General features: G+C 41.3%; 1 protein-coding gene across 1 annotated transcript in view; it reads left to right on the forward strand.

The window, feature by feature from the left end:
• Positions 1-13,581, forward strand: part of LOC128528030 (protein unc-13 homolog C-like) — a 208,775-nt gene that overhangs the window by 29,682 nt on the left and 165,512 nt on the right. Inside the window, exons 8-9 of the mRNA XM_053500754.1 lie at positions 4,595-4,814; positions 10,540-10,767. Of these exons, the coding sequence (XP_053356729.1) occupies positions 4,595-4,814; positions 10,540-10,767 (448 nt within the window). The remainder of the gene's footprint in view (positions 1-4,594; positions 4,815-10,539; positions 10,768-13,581) is intronic.

Raw genomic sequence — 13,581 nt, forward strand, 5'->3', positions numbered from 1 at the left:
ATTAATAGCCTCTTGTCTGGGTTAAATAGCCTCTTCTGTGGGTTAAACCGCCTCTTCTGTGGGATTAATCGCCACCTCTGTGGGATTAATGGCCTCCTCTGTGGGATTAATCGCCTCCTCTGTGGGATTAATAGCCTCTTGTCTGGGTTAAATGGCCTGTTCTGTGGGTTAAATCACCTCTGCTGGTTTAATTAGCTTTACCATCATTTTAATCAGCTCTCCTGTGGATTTAATCAATTGTCCAGGGGGTCTACACATTCTTAGGTGGGTTCAGTTGGCACTTATGAGGGTGTAAGGAGCTGTCCCCTGAGTTTAACCAGCTCTTTTGTGGGTTTAATCAGATAATCTGTGGGTTTAATCTGCTCTTCTGTGGGATTAATTAATCATCTCTTCTGTGGGATTAATTATTCGCCTCTTCTGTGGGATTAATTAATCGCCTCTTGTGTGGGTTGAATCTCCTTTTCCGTGGGTTTAATCGCTCTTTCTGTAGGTTTCATCTGGTCTTCTGTGGGTTTAATAGCCTTTTCTATAGGTTCAATTGCCTTTCTGTGAGTTTAAACGTGTCTTCTGTGGGACAAGTCGCATTTTCTGTAGCCGATTTCTGTCTCTTTATCGCTTTATCACTTTTTTCTCCTTTTTTCCTTTGGAATATGAAAGTATCACATCCTAGGCAGCATGTAAAAGGGGTAAAAGATCAGAGTATGATCCACCTTGTTCTGTGTTTAAATGTGGGAGTTAGATGTCCAAATCCCCCTAATCACATTATAAGTAAATAAAATCTAGTACAGTTCTGAATCCAGATGTGAATATGTGCAGCACTAGGCAGAGAATGTGGCATTACATTACACCTGTAGCACACCTTGGCACTGAAGACTGAGTGTATCCACTCCCAGTTTATTCCATTATTCCATTTTCACTCATTATATCTCTAAACTAGTTGGCATGCAGGGAGCAGGAAAAGGTATGCGTAGATCGATACAGTGATGGAGTGAAGTTCAGGATGAGCTGGGAGAGAGCCGGTGCAAGTCTGTGGTCAGAATAGTGCTGGACTCTGTTCCAGTCTGGCGAGAGCTTCTTATTGATCTGGATAGCGTTTACGAGGGAAAATGAGTCGGTGCAGCTTACTAATGAATTTTATTCTACATTAAAACAGACCAACAGGCCACTGCTTGTGCTGATACAGGACAGGAATTAAACAGCAGTACACTCACCAGTACTTTTACAACCCCAAAGGACATGAAGCAGTGAGTGCCTTCTTAGGGTCTAGTGGAGTAAGACTTCTATATAAAGTTAAACCACATGAACCACCTTTGTGTAAAGCTGAGGAAGATTTTAATCATGTGTTTGAGCTTTCAATGAGACAGATTACATCAGCACTTTTCAGCTACAAATCTACAGCATTTAAGAAAAGAAATATGCAGTTTAAAATAATAGTAACCCCTGTGTTTTTTTGTGTAAAGACATAAAAAAAATCAAACGATCGTAGCCAGTTTTAGTATAATTAAATACAACCATATACATAACATGCATAACATAATAATATATATATAACATATATAACAAAAATATGGTCTTTTCACAATGCCATTATTTATTTAACATACCTTAAGCCAAAAAGAAGAAGAAAAAAAACATGTGGGTGATAGTAAGTACCCCCTTTCTGTGTTCACAGGATTTAGGAGAGTAAGTTGCAACCAAGTGCTGCTAATCATCAGCCCTTCATTGATTGATCATCAGCAGACCTGTATAGAAATAGACGTTTTCACAGATTGCTGGTCTGGAACATTAGGTGTGTGTTAGACACAATGCCAAAAGGGAAAGACATAAGCAATAGTTGTTTTAGAGAAGCAACTGTTGCTGCACATTAAATGTTATAAAAACATTCCCCAAAACTTTAGGATTTATAATGAAAAAAAGGATTCTCAAGTGGAAAGCATTTAAAACAGTTTCCTTCCTAAGAGTGGACGTTACAGCATGATCAGACCATGCTATGCTCAGAGCAATACAATGAATAAATTAATTAATAAATCAATAACAAGAGCTACATCTTAGCCCCTACAGGCCTCACTGAACATGTTAAATGTTAAAGGAGATGAAGAAGACTGAACAAGTGCGGTGTATTTGGAAGGTTGCTAGGAGAAGCAATAATGACTGATGTTTGCAAAACTGCATTTGAACAAACCACAAGGCTTCTGGAACACTGTCCAATAGACTGATAAGACCAAAGTGAAGTCGGTTGGTTGTTGCTCAATGCCCAGCAACATGTTTGGAGAAAAACCACACAGCACTTTAGCAGAAGCACCTCATACCCACTGTCAAACAGGGCCACCCCCTGTGCTTCTGCTTCAAGTAAAACCTAAAATCCATCCATTATCTCTAATGCTGGAGTCACAAGAGAACTGAAGCCTATTTTAGGGAACTCATAACACAAGGCAGGGGTACATCGTGGATAAGGTGCCATCCCATCACAGGGCACAAGCACACACACACACACACACACTCTTAAACACACTCAAGTACCTAGAGGAATGCAAACTTTTCATGTTTGTTCATGCAAAAAAAAAAAAAAAGCTATTCTAGTGTTGTTGGATCTAAGGGAAAGCTTTTGATATTGTAGACCACCGAACACTCATTGGACATTTGAACCAATAATCTGGTATCCAAGGAGCTGCTGTTCTGTGGTTTGAGTCCTGTTTGAGTAACAGGAGTAATTCAGTTAAAAATCAATGAGTGTTTTTCAACACCTCTGCAACTCACTTGTGGAACCTCTCAGGGATCCATTCTACTGTAGGCCCAACTCTCTTTTTTTTTTTGTTACATGGCACGGTTGGGAGCAATTTTTAGAAAGTATGGTCTCTATTTTCACTGCTGTGCTGACGACTTTCAAGTATGTCTACCAATTACGTCAGATAGAGCTATTCAAACCCTGGTGGACTGCTTGGCAGAAATTAAATCCGGGCTGACTTCTAACTCTCTCCACTTAAATGAAAATAAGACAGAAATGATCCTTTTTGGCCACTACAGTCCTGGTATCAGTACAAGTAATAAACTTGATAACTTACCTCCATGTATAAAATCGGTGGTATGAAATTTAGGAGTTTTATTTGACAATAGGTTTACCTTTGAGAAGCAGAACAGTGCGGTTACTAAGAACAGCTTCGTTCAGCTCAGACTCATTGCTAAGGTTTAGACTTTCCTGTCCACCTCCCACTTCGAAGAAATGCCTTCATTAGTTCTAGGCTGGATTATGGTAATGCTTTGTACATTGCCTGGCTATAAAAGGTCATCATTTCAGAAGGGTTACATTATTGGGCTTTATCAAGCAAAGATAACAACTAAGGGGATTTCACTTTACTGGAACTGTGTTACGAACCCCTTAATTCATTATCAAAATCTTGAGGGATAATGCTGAACTGTGACCTTCACACATGAACTGGCCACCACATTGCTAAAGATGACTGAATAAAATCTGTGTTTTTATCAATTTTGCCCAAAACAGAAAGATTTCCGTAGGTAATTCCTAACTGTCCAGTACAGTATAAATTCACAGTGTTATGAATGACCTGTGGTTTACAGTATTTGGTGGTATTTTGTAGTATGCGGGATTTACAAATTTAGAAATGCATTTTTTGCACCTGCTGCCTCCGCAGTCAGTGATGTCCACTAACCCCCACCCTCCCCATCTTGGACTTCTGAGTGAGAAACCTTCCTAGTGCACTACCCTACAGTACCTCACTTACGGTACAAACTAGAATCAGGCCACCAACAAGGGTAATTGACCCAAACAGTGACATAAAAATTGCAATGTGCAAATGAGCAATCGAAAAGCGCAAACGCAAATGGTATCATTCTAAACTTTTATTTCTTTTTCTTCCTGCAGACTTTGTGTCCATGTCCTTTATATCTAAACCTGCCTCTGCTATTACTACTGCAGGCAGTTAACGTCAGTAACATCAGTATGTTCGGAAAATGCATTTCAAAACACATAACATTTACATAATCACACTAGCTTTTTTATAATAAGAATTTACGGAAAAATAAAATATCATCTATAACACAGGAGTGGACAATCTTTGGAGCTCCCCTAAATGTCTCAAATGAGGCTTACAAGAAAGTTTGTATCTTTTTAAGGGGATCTTACAGTAGCTCCCCATAGCTCCTTTGTAATTCCAACAATGGTGGTAAAAATATATGCATTTACCGTAAGTTCTTTGTTAAAGTTCACTGGTTCATGTTGTGCGTTGGGTTTAAGTTCCTGGATCTAGGTTTTTGGGTTAAAAATGTCTGGACTAAGGTTATTTTTCATTGTGGTCCCATCATATACAGTATACCGCTTTATCCGTACACACTACAGGCAGTTTAGGAATAACAATTAGCCTAATCTGCATGTGGGAGGAAACCGGAAAAGGTTATTTTTTTACTGGATTTATTTTTCTGGAATTTCAGAATTTTAGTTCTGCTTGTAGGAATTCATACAAATCTTATGCAAAATGGTTTTAGAACACTCACTGCTATGTTCTTCAAGCCTAACTGATTAAAGGAACATTTATTAGTTTTTATATTTCAGTTATTCTCTCTCTCTCTCTCTCTGTAGAAGCTGCAGGTGCTGAGAAAGACTCTGCAGGCACTGATCTATCCCATATCATCCACCACACCGCATCATTTCGAGGTGTGGACGGCGACGGCTCCCACCTACTGCCCCGAGTGCGAGGGTTTGCTGTGGGGCATTGCGCGTCAGGGCATGCGCTGCACTGAATGTGGCGTCAAGTGTCATGAGAAGTGTCAGGACCTGCTGAACGCCGACTGCCTGCAACGTAAGTGCGACTGTTAGCGCTTATTAACACATCCTTGGGTAGGGAATCTTCCTTCACCTCACAAATGCTAAACTTTCACCTAGTGCTTGATGAAGTTATTGTAGGCATGAAACGTCTGATGAAGGGATTGTATCTTCTTCTTTGTCTTTCGGCTGTGCCCTTTCAGGGGTCGCCACAGCGAATGATTTGCCTGCATCTAACCCTATCCTCTGCATCCTCTTTTCTCACACCAACTAACTTCATGTCCTCTCTCACTGCATCCATAAATCTCCTCTTTGGTCTTCCTCTAGACCTCCTGCCTGGCAGTTCCAACCTCAGCATCCTTCTACCAATATATTCACAATCTCTCCTCTGAACATGTCCAAACCACCTCAATCTGGCCTCTCTGACTTTATCTCCAAAACATCTCACGCTGATACTCTTTTATCGCATAACACACCTGACACTTTTCTCCACCCATTCCAACCTGCCTGTACCCACCTCTTCACCTCCTTTGAACACTCTCCGTTGCTCTGGACCGTTGACCCTAAGTACTTAAAATCCTGCACCTTCTTTACCTCTGCTGTAGCCTTACCGATCCTCCTGGGTCCCTCTCATTTACACACATGTATTCCGTCTTGCTGCGGCTAACCTTCATTCCTCTGCTTTCCAGAGCATACGTCCACCTCTCCAAATTTTCCTCCACCTGTTTCCTGCTCTCGCTACAGAGCACAATGTCATCTGCAAACATGATGAAGGGATTGTATAAAAAATAAATAAACAAAATGTGCATTGTGCTACCTAGCCAGCTCCAGTGAGTAGGAGTGATGTTCAGATATGGGAAGGTGTGATGGTTTACTAAGCCCAGAGTTAATCTCCAGCAAGCAGCTAGATTACATTACAGAGCGGTCTAGCTTTACTATCTCAGAGTAGAAAGAAAGAAAGAAAGACATCATCAGCTCTCGATCTTCATCTAAAAGAATCGACTCAATAGATCAATTCATCTACAAACACAAATATAACAAGCTCGCTGGATTGCACCATGGTGTCATTCCTATTCTTTTCTCTCTGTGTTCTTTTTCTCCGTTCCTAATTTGGCACTGTGTGTGTGCCGCGAGCGCACGTATCGGTGAAACGAGCGCTGTCACAAGCAGTTTACTCCAAGCCTCATCACGTCTGATTCGACACGCTGTCCTGCGGGCATTTTGCCGGGGTTTTTTTTGTCTGCTTCAGTGCTTCCAATGCAAATTCTTGGGTTATTCTGAGGTTTAAGTCTTTCGCCGTTTGTCAGGGATGTTGTCCGTTTCGTCATCTGCTCGCTTGTCAGGGAGAAAAGTAAAGAAGAACCTAAAGAGAACGTTGTTTACTTACCCGGGGTTCCTCCTGGCTATTAGTCTGACAGAAGAGCGCTGTCATTCTCCATCAGTCAGATTAACGATGAGTCTTAATGTAGGAGGAGGAGCTGCGTGTGTGTGTGTGTGTGTTTAATGCAGGGTGCATGGTGTATCTCAGAAGCCATATTAGAATCGACATTATGCCATTTACTCTAAAACAGTTGTGTCATGTGTAGTGATGCTTGTGCAAGCTTGATGGATGCTTAGCTAACAGTTTACAAATTAGCTCAGCTTTGCCATAAGTTTCACGCATCGTAGTCTTACTTTAGTCTGCATGTCATGGTAACTTCTTACTTCATTAAGTACATCTTGCTAGTACTGGGTAGGACCGCTTTTACTGTACCTACAGAACTGTCATAATTCTTCATGACATTGTCACGTCCCGCCAACTACTTAACTTGACATAGATGCAACAAGGTGATGGAAACATTCCCTAGAGATTTTGGTCCAAATTGACGAGAGCATCACACAGTCCATGACGTGGATCTCCCATTCCACCACATCCCAAAAGAGTTCTATTGGACTGAGATCTGGCGACTGTGTAAGTACATAGAACTCATTGTCACGTTCAAGTTCACCAGTTTGAGATGATTTTAGTTTTGTGACATGACCTGTTATCCTGTGGGGATAAAGGGATGGACACGATCAGCAACAACACTCAGCTAGGCCGTGGTGTTTAAACCATGCTCAACTGGTACTAAGGGGTCCAAAGTGTGCCAAGAAAATCTCTCCCACATCATTACACCACCAGCACCAGCCTGAACCAGTGATACACAGCAGGATGGATCCATGCTCTCATGGCTGTTTATGCCAAATTCTGGCTGACCATCTTAATGTTGCAGCAGAAATCGAGACTTATCAGACCAGGCGATGGTTTTTCAGTCTTCTGTTGCCTAATTTTGGTGAGCCCATATGAACTGTAGCCTAGGTTTCCTGTTCTTAGCTGACAGGAGTGGCACCTGGTGTTGTCTTCTGCTGCTGTAGCACGTCTGCTTTCAGGATCAATGAGTTGTGCGTTCAGAGATGGTCTTCAGCAAACCTCGGGAGTAACGGGATGTTATTTAATTTACTGTAGTCTTTCTATCCGCTCGAACGAATCTGACCATTCTTTTATATGCTTTTGGCTTTTGACATTCACCTAAAATAATTGACTCAGTGAATCAACTCAATTATGAGAAAGAAAGAAAGAAAGAAACGCTATTTTATACATGCACATGTTATTTGTTCTGAGATGCGCTTCAGCAGACTTCTTTTGTAACAGGATGTCACTGTTGCTTTTCTATCAGCTCAAACCAGTCTTGCCATTCTCTGACCTCTGGCATCAGCAAGGAATTTTCACCCAGAGAAACTTTTTCACACCATTTTCTGTAAACCCTAAAGATGATTGTACTGCATGTGAAAATCCTACAGTAGATCTGCAGTTCTGGAAACACTCGAACCCACCCATCTGGCACCAGCAACCACGCTACGCTACACTCAAAGTCACTTAAACCAGCGTTCCTCCCTATTCTTATGCTTAGTTTGAACTTCAGCAGATTGTCTTCACCGTGTCTACGTGCTTAAATGCATCGAGCTGCTGCCACCTGATTGGCTGATTAGATATTTGCATTAACGAGCAGTTTAACGGCTGCACCTAATGAAGTCATTTCTCAATTTTAAAAAAAGCCATTTTTTTTTAGATTCATTTTTAGGTAAGCACCTGCGCGAATGACTTTCCAGTTTCACAGGGAACCGTGTTTCATTAGCATAATGATCATGAAAGCAATGGCGTTAAATATCGAGGCTTCTCTTAACAGCCTCGGCTTTGAAAGCGCTGTGTTATGGGGTGTAATAATGCTGTTGTGAGCGTGACGTGTGTTATTGCCTATTGTTGGAGTTTCTTTCTGAAGTGACCCTTGCAAATATGGCCGCCTGCCAACACAGCAAATGGGCCTTTATTCAGCAGGATTTATAGAACAAGCCATCAAGATAAATCATCAGAGCCAAAAAGTCTGTGTGACAGAGTGTATGTGACAGTGTGTGTGTGTGTGTGTGTGTGTGTGTCAGAGCAAGAGAGAGAGACTGACACAGATAAAGGGACCATTCATGCCTGAGAGGGTGTGTCGGGAGCGAGAGAGAGACAGACAGACAGAGAGAGAGAGAGTTGTGTAAGGCAGGATTATACGATCATGTGATGTCACTTATACGGTACTCATCTGATGGATTACAATTGTTTTATAACAACTAAAGAATTGGTCTGCGTGCATGTTCTCCCCCATGTCCCCAGGTGGGTTCAATGCAGATTAGGCTATTAGGCATTCCCAAATTGCCCACGGTGTGTGAGTGAGTGTACAGTATGTGTGTGCCCTGTGATGGATTCTCACCCTGTCCAAGGTGTACCCTGTCTCGTGCCCTAAGGCTCTCGGCGACCCTGGAGGACGATGAGTGAGTGATGTCAGAGACAATCCGCCACGGCTTGATTCTTCAGACGAGGGATTAAATGCATCACAAATAGAGAGTGGGAGTGCGCAGGGAAAAATGTGGAAAAATCTAAGGAGATCTAATAATAAACAGTAAAAGCACAGTGAGAGAATGGAAATCATGAACAACAGAAAACTATAGTGAACAATATAGAGAATCATTACATATACACCAGTGGCGGCTGCTAGCTTTTGAAACAGGGGAGGCTCATATTAGGCCTTCATTATGAAATTCATTATGTTCTTTGCACTTTTCATGCCTTTTGTATGCCCTGTCAAAGTCACCCAGATCCCCAAAACCCACGTTTGACCAAACACATCCCATTCCCCGAGAAGGTTTCGTCAGGAGGCCAACAGTAGATTCTCTTTGTCACAGCACTTCCAGTCAGCCAGTTCACCTTGTCATACCAGGAGAGCTGAACACACCTGTTATTTTTTCCTGATTGTTGCACCAGATCACTCTTGAGCATTGGTCTGCCCTGCCGTTTAATTCCGAGTCTCTCCTCGTAAGGAAGACTACTAAATGGTTTTGCTAAAAGCAGGTCAACACTAGTAGCCCCGTCTGCGTCTGCCATTATGCACAGCTTGCTAGCTGGCTAGTTTCTCCTTCCACGAGCTACTTTAATTATATAAACGAACTAACTTTACGATGCTGAAACAAGGAGCAAAGTCAAGAACGCTGTAATATTTACATTTACATTTAGGCATTTGGCAGACGCTCTTATCCAGAGCGACTTACATTTTTATCTCATTATACATCTGAGCAATTGAGGGTTAAGGGCCTTGCTCAAGGGCCCAACAGTGGCAACTCGGTAGTTGTGGGGTTTGAACCTGGGATCTTCCGAACCGTAGTCCAATGCCTTAACCACTGAGCTACCCCTGGCCCATATGTTTTTAATGGATAATACGTTTTTAAAAGAATTATTTAAAGAATGATTTGTACAAACAAAAATGGTTTATATCATCAGCAAACAATACAGAGTGCAGCAGTTCTTCGTATCACTTCCCCTACAAATCCGTATGATACTGAACTCGAATCTCTGTAGCGCTGATGTATATTTAAGACATGCTGTCGATCAAAAAAGGGGTTCCTCCAATCATCATGCAGCAGCCCAGCGTCCTGACCCGCCCACTGCTCCATTCACTCCCAAACAAGCTGAGCTTCCCTGGAAGTGACGATTTTGGTGCATTTATCCAATTACCGTCCAGCTTTTCTGCAGTGAAGAAGCTCCTCTGTGCTGCCCATAGAGCTCCAGTGAAGCTGGGCTTCAGGAGGGTTTAACGCGCTGTGCTGCACGAAAATGTATGACAAGAAAATCGCCTCAAACCAATATAAATATTCTCTGACATACAGTAGTAAAGGAAGCAGACCTTCCCTTGTAGTCTTAGAGCAGCCATCACTGATGTACACGTTTAATATTCTGTACACTTCAATATTCTATATACACTCATTATTCCTTACACAGTATTTAGATTTATACATTATTTCAAATTATAATTATGTACACTTATGGAGTTACAATGAACTAGAAAAAAAAATAAAAACAAAAAAAACCTGTTTTGCATTTAAAGTTACTTTGCTTTTTTTTTTTTTAATTCCTTAATTTTTTTATTTACACAAATCTAATTCCATATACATTTAATTATTTTCGTTTAGTATCTGTTAAATTTCTGTACAAACAGGCTGATCGATTTTGCTTCAACTCCTGTTTACAATGTCAATCAACATCAACAATCCAATGAGTGGCTTAAGGTCATAGTGGGCGAAGGGCAGGTTGGTTAGAGGAAGCAAAAAAAAAATAAATCATCAGCAAATTGCTGAGGTATAAGATTAGTAAATAATGTGTCAAAACAAAACTGTTCAAGCGTGTTCCTCGATTCTGTCCGATCTAGGTGCAGTGGAGAAAAGTTCCAAACATGGCGCTGAGGATAAGACCCAGAACATCATCATGGCCATGAAGGAAAGGATGAAGATTCGAGAGAAGAACCGGCCCGAAGTTTTTGATCTCATCCAGGACATGTTCCAGCTTTCCAAAGAAGACTTCAGCACTTATTTAAAGAGTGCCAAACAAGCTGTGCTTGAGGGGATGTCCAAATGGTCAGCCAAGATCGCCATCACTGGTCAGTTTCTTTTATTGTTTATGCATTCATCATTCATATCACTTATCCTGTCTAGGATTGCAGGGATCATAGGTCAATCCTGGATGGGGCACCAAATTATTGCATGAATTATTCACTCACTCACACACTCACAGTTATCATGTACAGGGCAAGAGGAAGCGTGGAGCTGACTCGGGCATGCGGTAGGGTACACTGCAAACTCCAGGCACAAAAATCCTACAGTAGGTGGGACTTGAACCCTTCACCCTGGAGGTGTGAGGCCAAACCTCTGCACCACCATGGCACCTGTATTTATTTTTTTGTTTAGGCATCAGTTCTGTTGATAACAGATGATATAATAGCCACTCTTTACAACCATGGTGAGCAGGAAAGCACCTTACTATCTTAACTTGAGGCAGATAAGCTATAGCAGAGGATCAACACATTGTTTAAGTTCTACTCAAAAAAAGGAATCTAAGGGGACAGTGGGCACAGACTTATCCCAGCTGAAGAAGAAGTTATGTTTCTTCTACTCTCAGGATATCCACACTTTCTGAAACATCCAAACAAGCATCTGGTACCAATAAGTATGGACCACCAGACCACTTTTCTGCCCTGATGTTCTGATGTTTCACTTGAATGTTAGCTGTGTTTATATATTATATATATATGCTATAGTTCTTCAGTCATATCAGCTTACAGATCCTCATCTTTTTAAATCATTGAAAATTATATAAAATATTTTGGTCTCATTTCTTTACAATATATTCACATTCGCACAGACTCAGTTATTTTGCATTTGCGCTCTCAGCATGCTTTTGTTCTGTTGTAGGGAACTGAAAAACCTGATAGCAACGGGTTCCTTCAGCAGAGAGAGGAATCTAATTATCAGTGGACTCACAGACCAGGCTATAGCTAAAGTGTTTCGTTGTATGTGTGTCCTCGCTTTACAGATCCTTGCCAAGTTTACACTCCTGTAGAAGTTGATATGAAATAGAGCAGGACAGAACGAGAACCACAGAGAGAGATAGAAAGAGAGAGAGAGAGAGAGAGAGTAAATAATACACTTCTGATGTGATTGGTTCTTCAGCTGAATTGATTTCCTCTTAATTTAGAATGCATTCATAAACCCTCGGTTTATTAATTACTTACAGTATATGAAGAACATCCAGGCATATTTTTATTGATCTTGCCTTGATTAGACGACAACGCCTCCACCCTTTGTAGGGTTCAATATTATTGTAGATGGGATTTTTAGAGCTGCAAAACTGTACTGTATATCCTTTCAGAAATAAAGAAACATCAGCATTTCTACACAAACTCGTTTCTTACCTTTTAGACACACTCAGAGAGAGAGAGAGAGAGAGAGATGAAATTGAAGACAGCATCACTATATTATTATTTTTTCCCCAATAGTTTCTCCTAATAGTTGGCTGCTAATGCTTGGTGGCTGCCAGAAGCAAGATCAATCCTGGGGTGTTTTGAACATTGACTAGGTCTTGGTCATTGGCTTGAGAAGCTAAGGCTTTGCGGTAAAAAACGATTTTTATGGTTTTTACCCCAACTCATTCTTGCTTTCATTTGGACTCAAACTTGACTTAGCCTTGACTATATTAAGTCTTGGTTTTGAATTGGTGTTGGCTAGTCCTGGTCTTGGACTTGTCAGCTCTAGCAGTAGTGCTAGGGTTCAAGGCTGACATACATGCAACTTCATCTCAGAAATAAAGTGGTCTAAGGCTCAATTTTGAAGACATAAAGCATGATCAAACTTTGCAAAAATAAAGTATTAGACAACAGGATATAAAAAGATCATTAGTCCTTAGGATAGAAACCTAAATAAAGGCATTTGGTGCATCAAGCAAAAGCCCACATCAGCTGTCGATATGGGAACACTGCTTTTAATTTGGTCAGAAAGATATGGTGTTAATTTACGTGAATTAATATGATCAATGAAACTGAAAGTGCAGACAGAGGTAGGGTAGTGATGGATAGAGGCTTAAGGCTCTGGATTACTGAACAGAAGGTTGGGGGTTTGAGCCCAAGCACAACTTAAAATCTTATTTATGTTTTTGTGTCAAGTCTACTACAGTACTATTACATTGGTTAGCCACATACCCTCCAACATAGCCTACACCATAGCTTGACATTCACCTCCCAAAGAAATGTAACTATACATCAGGGAAATGCACACTGCAACAATGGTGAATGGCCCTTCTTGTTCTGAACATGGACTAAATCAAGGTGAGACTAATCTGCTAAAGACTAAAATAGTTCTGCTTTGCAGTAAATTAAGGAAACGTAACTGTTCTCCAACATTCTGTACTAGCTCCAGCTTTAACACGATCTGCTCAGTTTCTTTTTTTGCTTTTTGTAGTTTTTTGTAGACCAATTTAGGGCAGAAAAACAGACTCCAGGAGACACTAGTTTGTGGAATAAAGGGTTAGGGTTAGGGTTAGGTCTTTTTAATTTTCTTTGGCTCTGCACAAGCTTCTTAAAAAGTTGAGAGGTGCACTCACTCACTCACACACACGCAGCTGCCCTTAGTGGCTGGGGTGCTCGGGGTTGAGGGAGGTGGTGAAGTGCAGAATATTCAGCCTGCACACTTGGGTAAAGTGGCTTCTTCGAGCCAGGGAAGCTGTAGAGCCGGGGAATTGGCTTTTCTGCTGAGGGTTTCAGTGCATTGGATTCTTCTCTAACTGGTCAGAATCTGAAAGGGGAGAGGACACAGGGATACTCATCGTATGACACGGCTGCGAGCCTTTTATAGCAAGCAGATGACTGCAGGAGGGCTGTTTTCCCCTAAAGTGAATAGCTATAGGTTTGTGTGGAGTACTG

This window comes from Clarias gariepinus, chromosome 7 (genome assembly GCF_024256425.1).
Source record: "Clarias gariepinus isolate MV-2021 ecotype Netherlands chromosome 7, CGAR_prim_01v2, whole genome shotgun sequence".
Lineage (NCBI taxonomy): Eukaryota > Metazoa > Chordata > Actinopteri > Siluriformes > Clariidae > Clarias > Clarias gariepinus.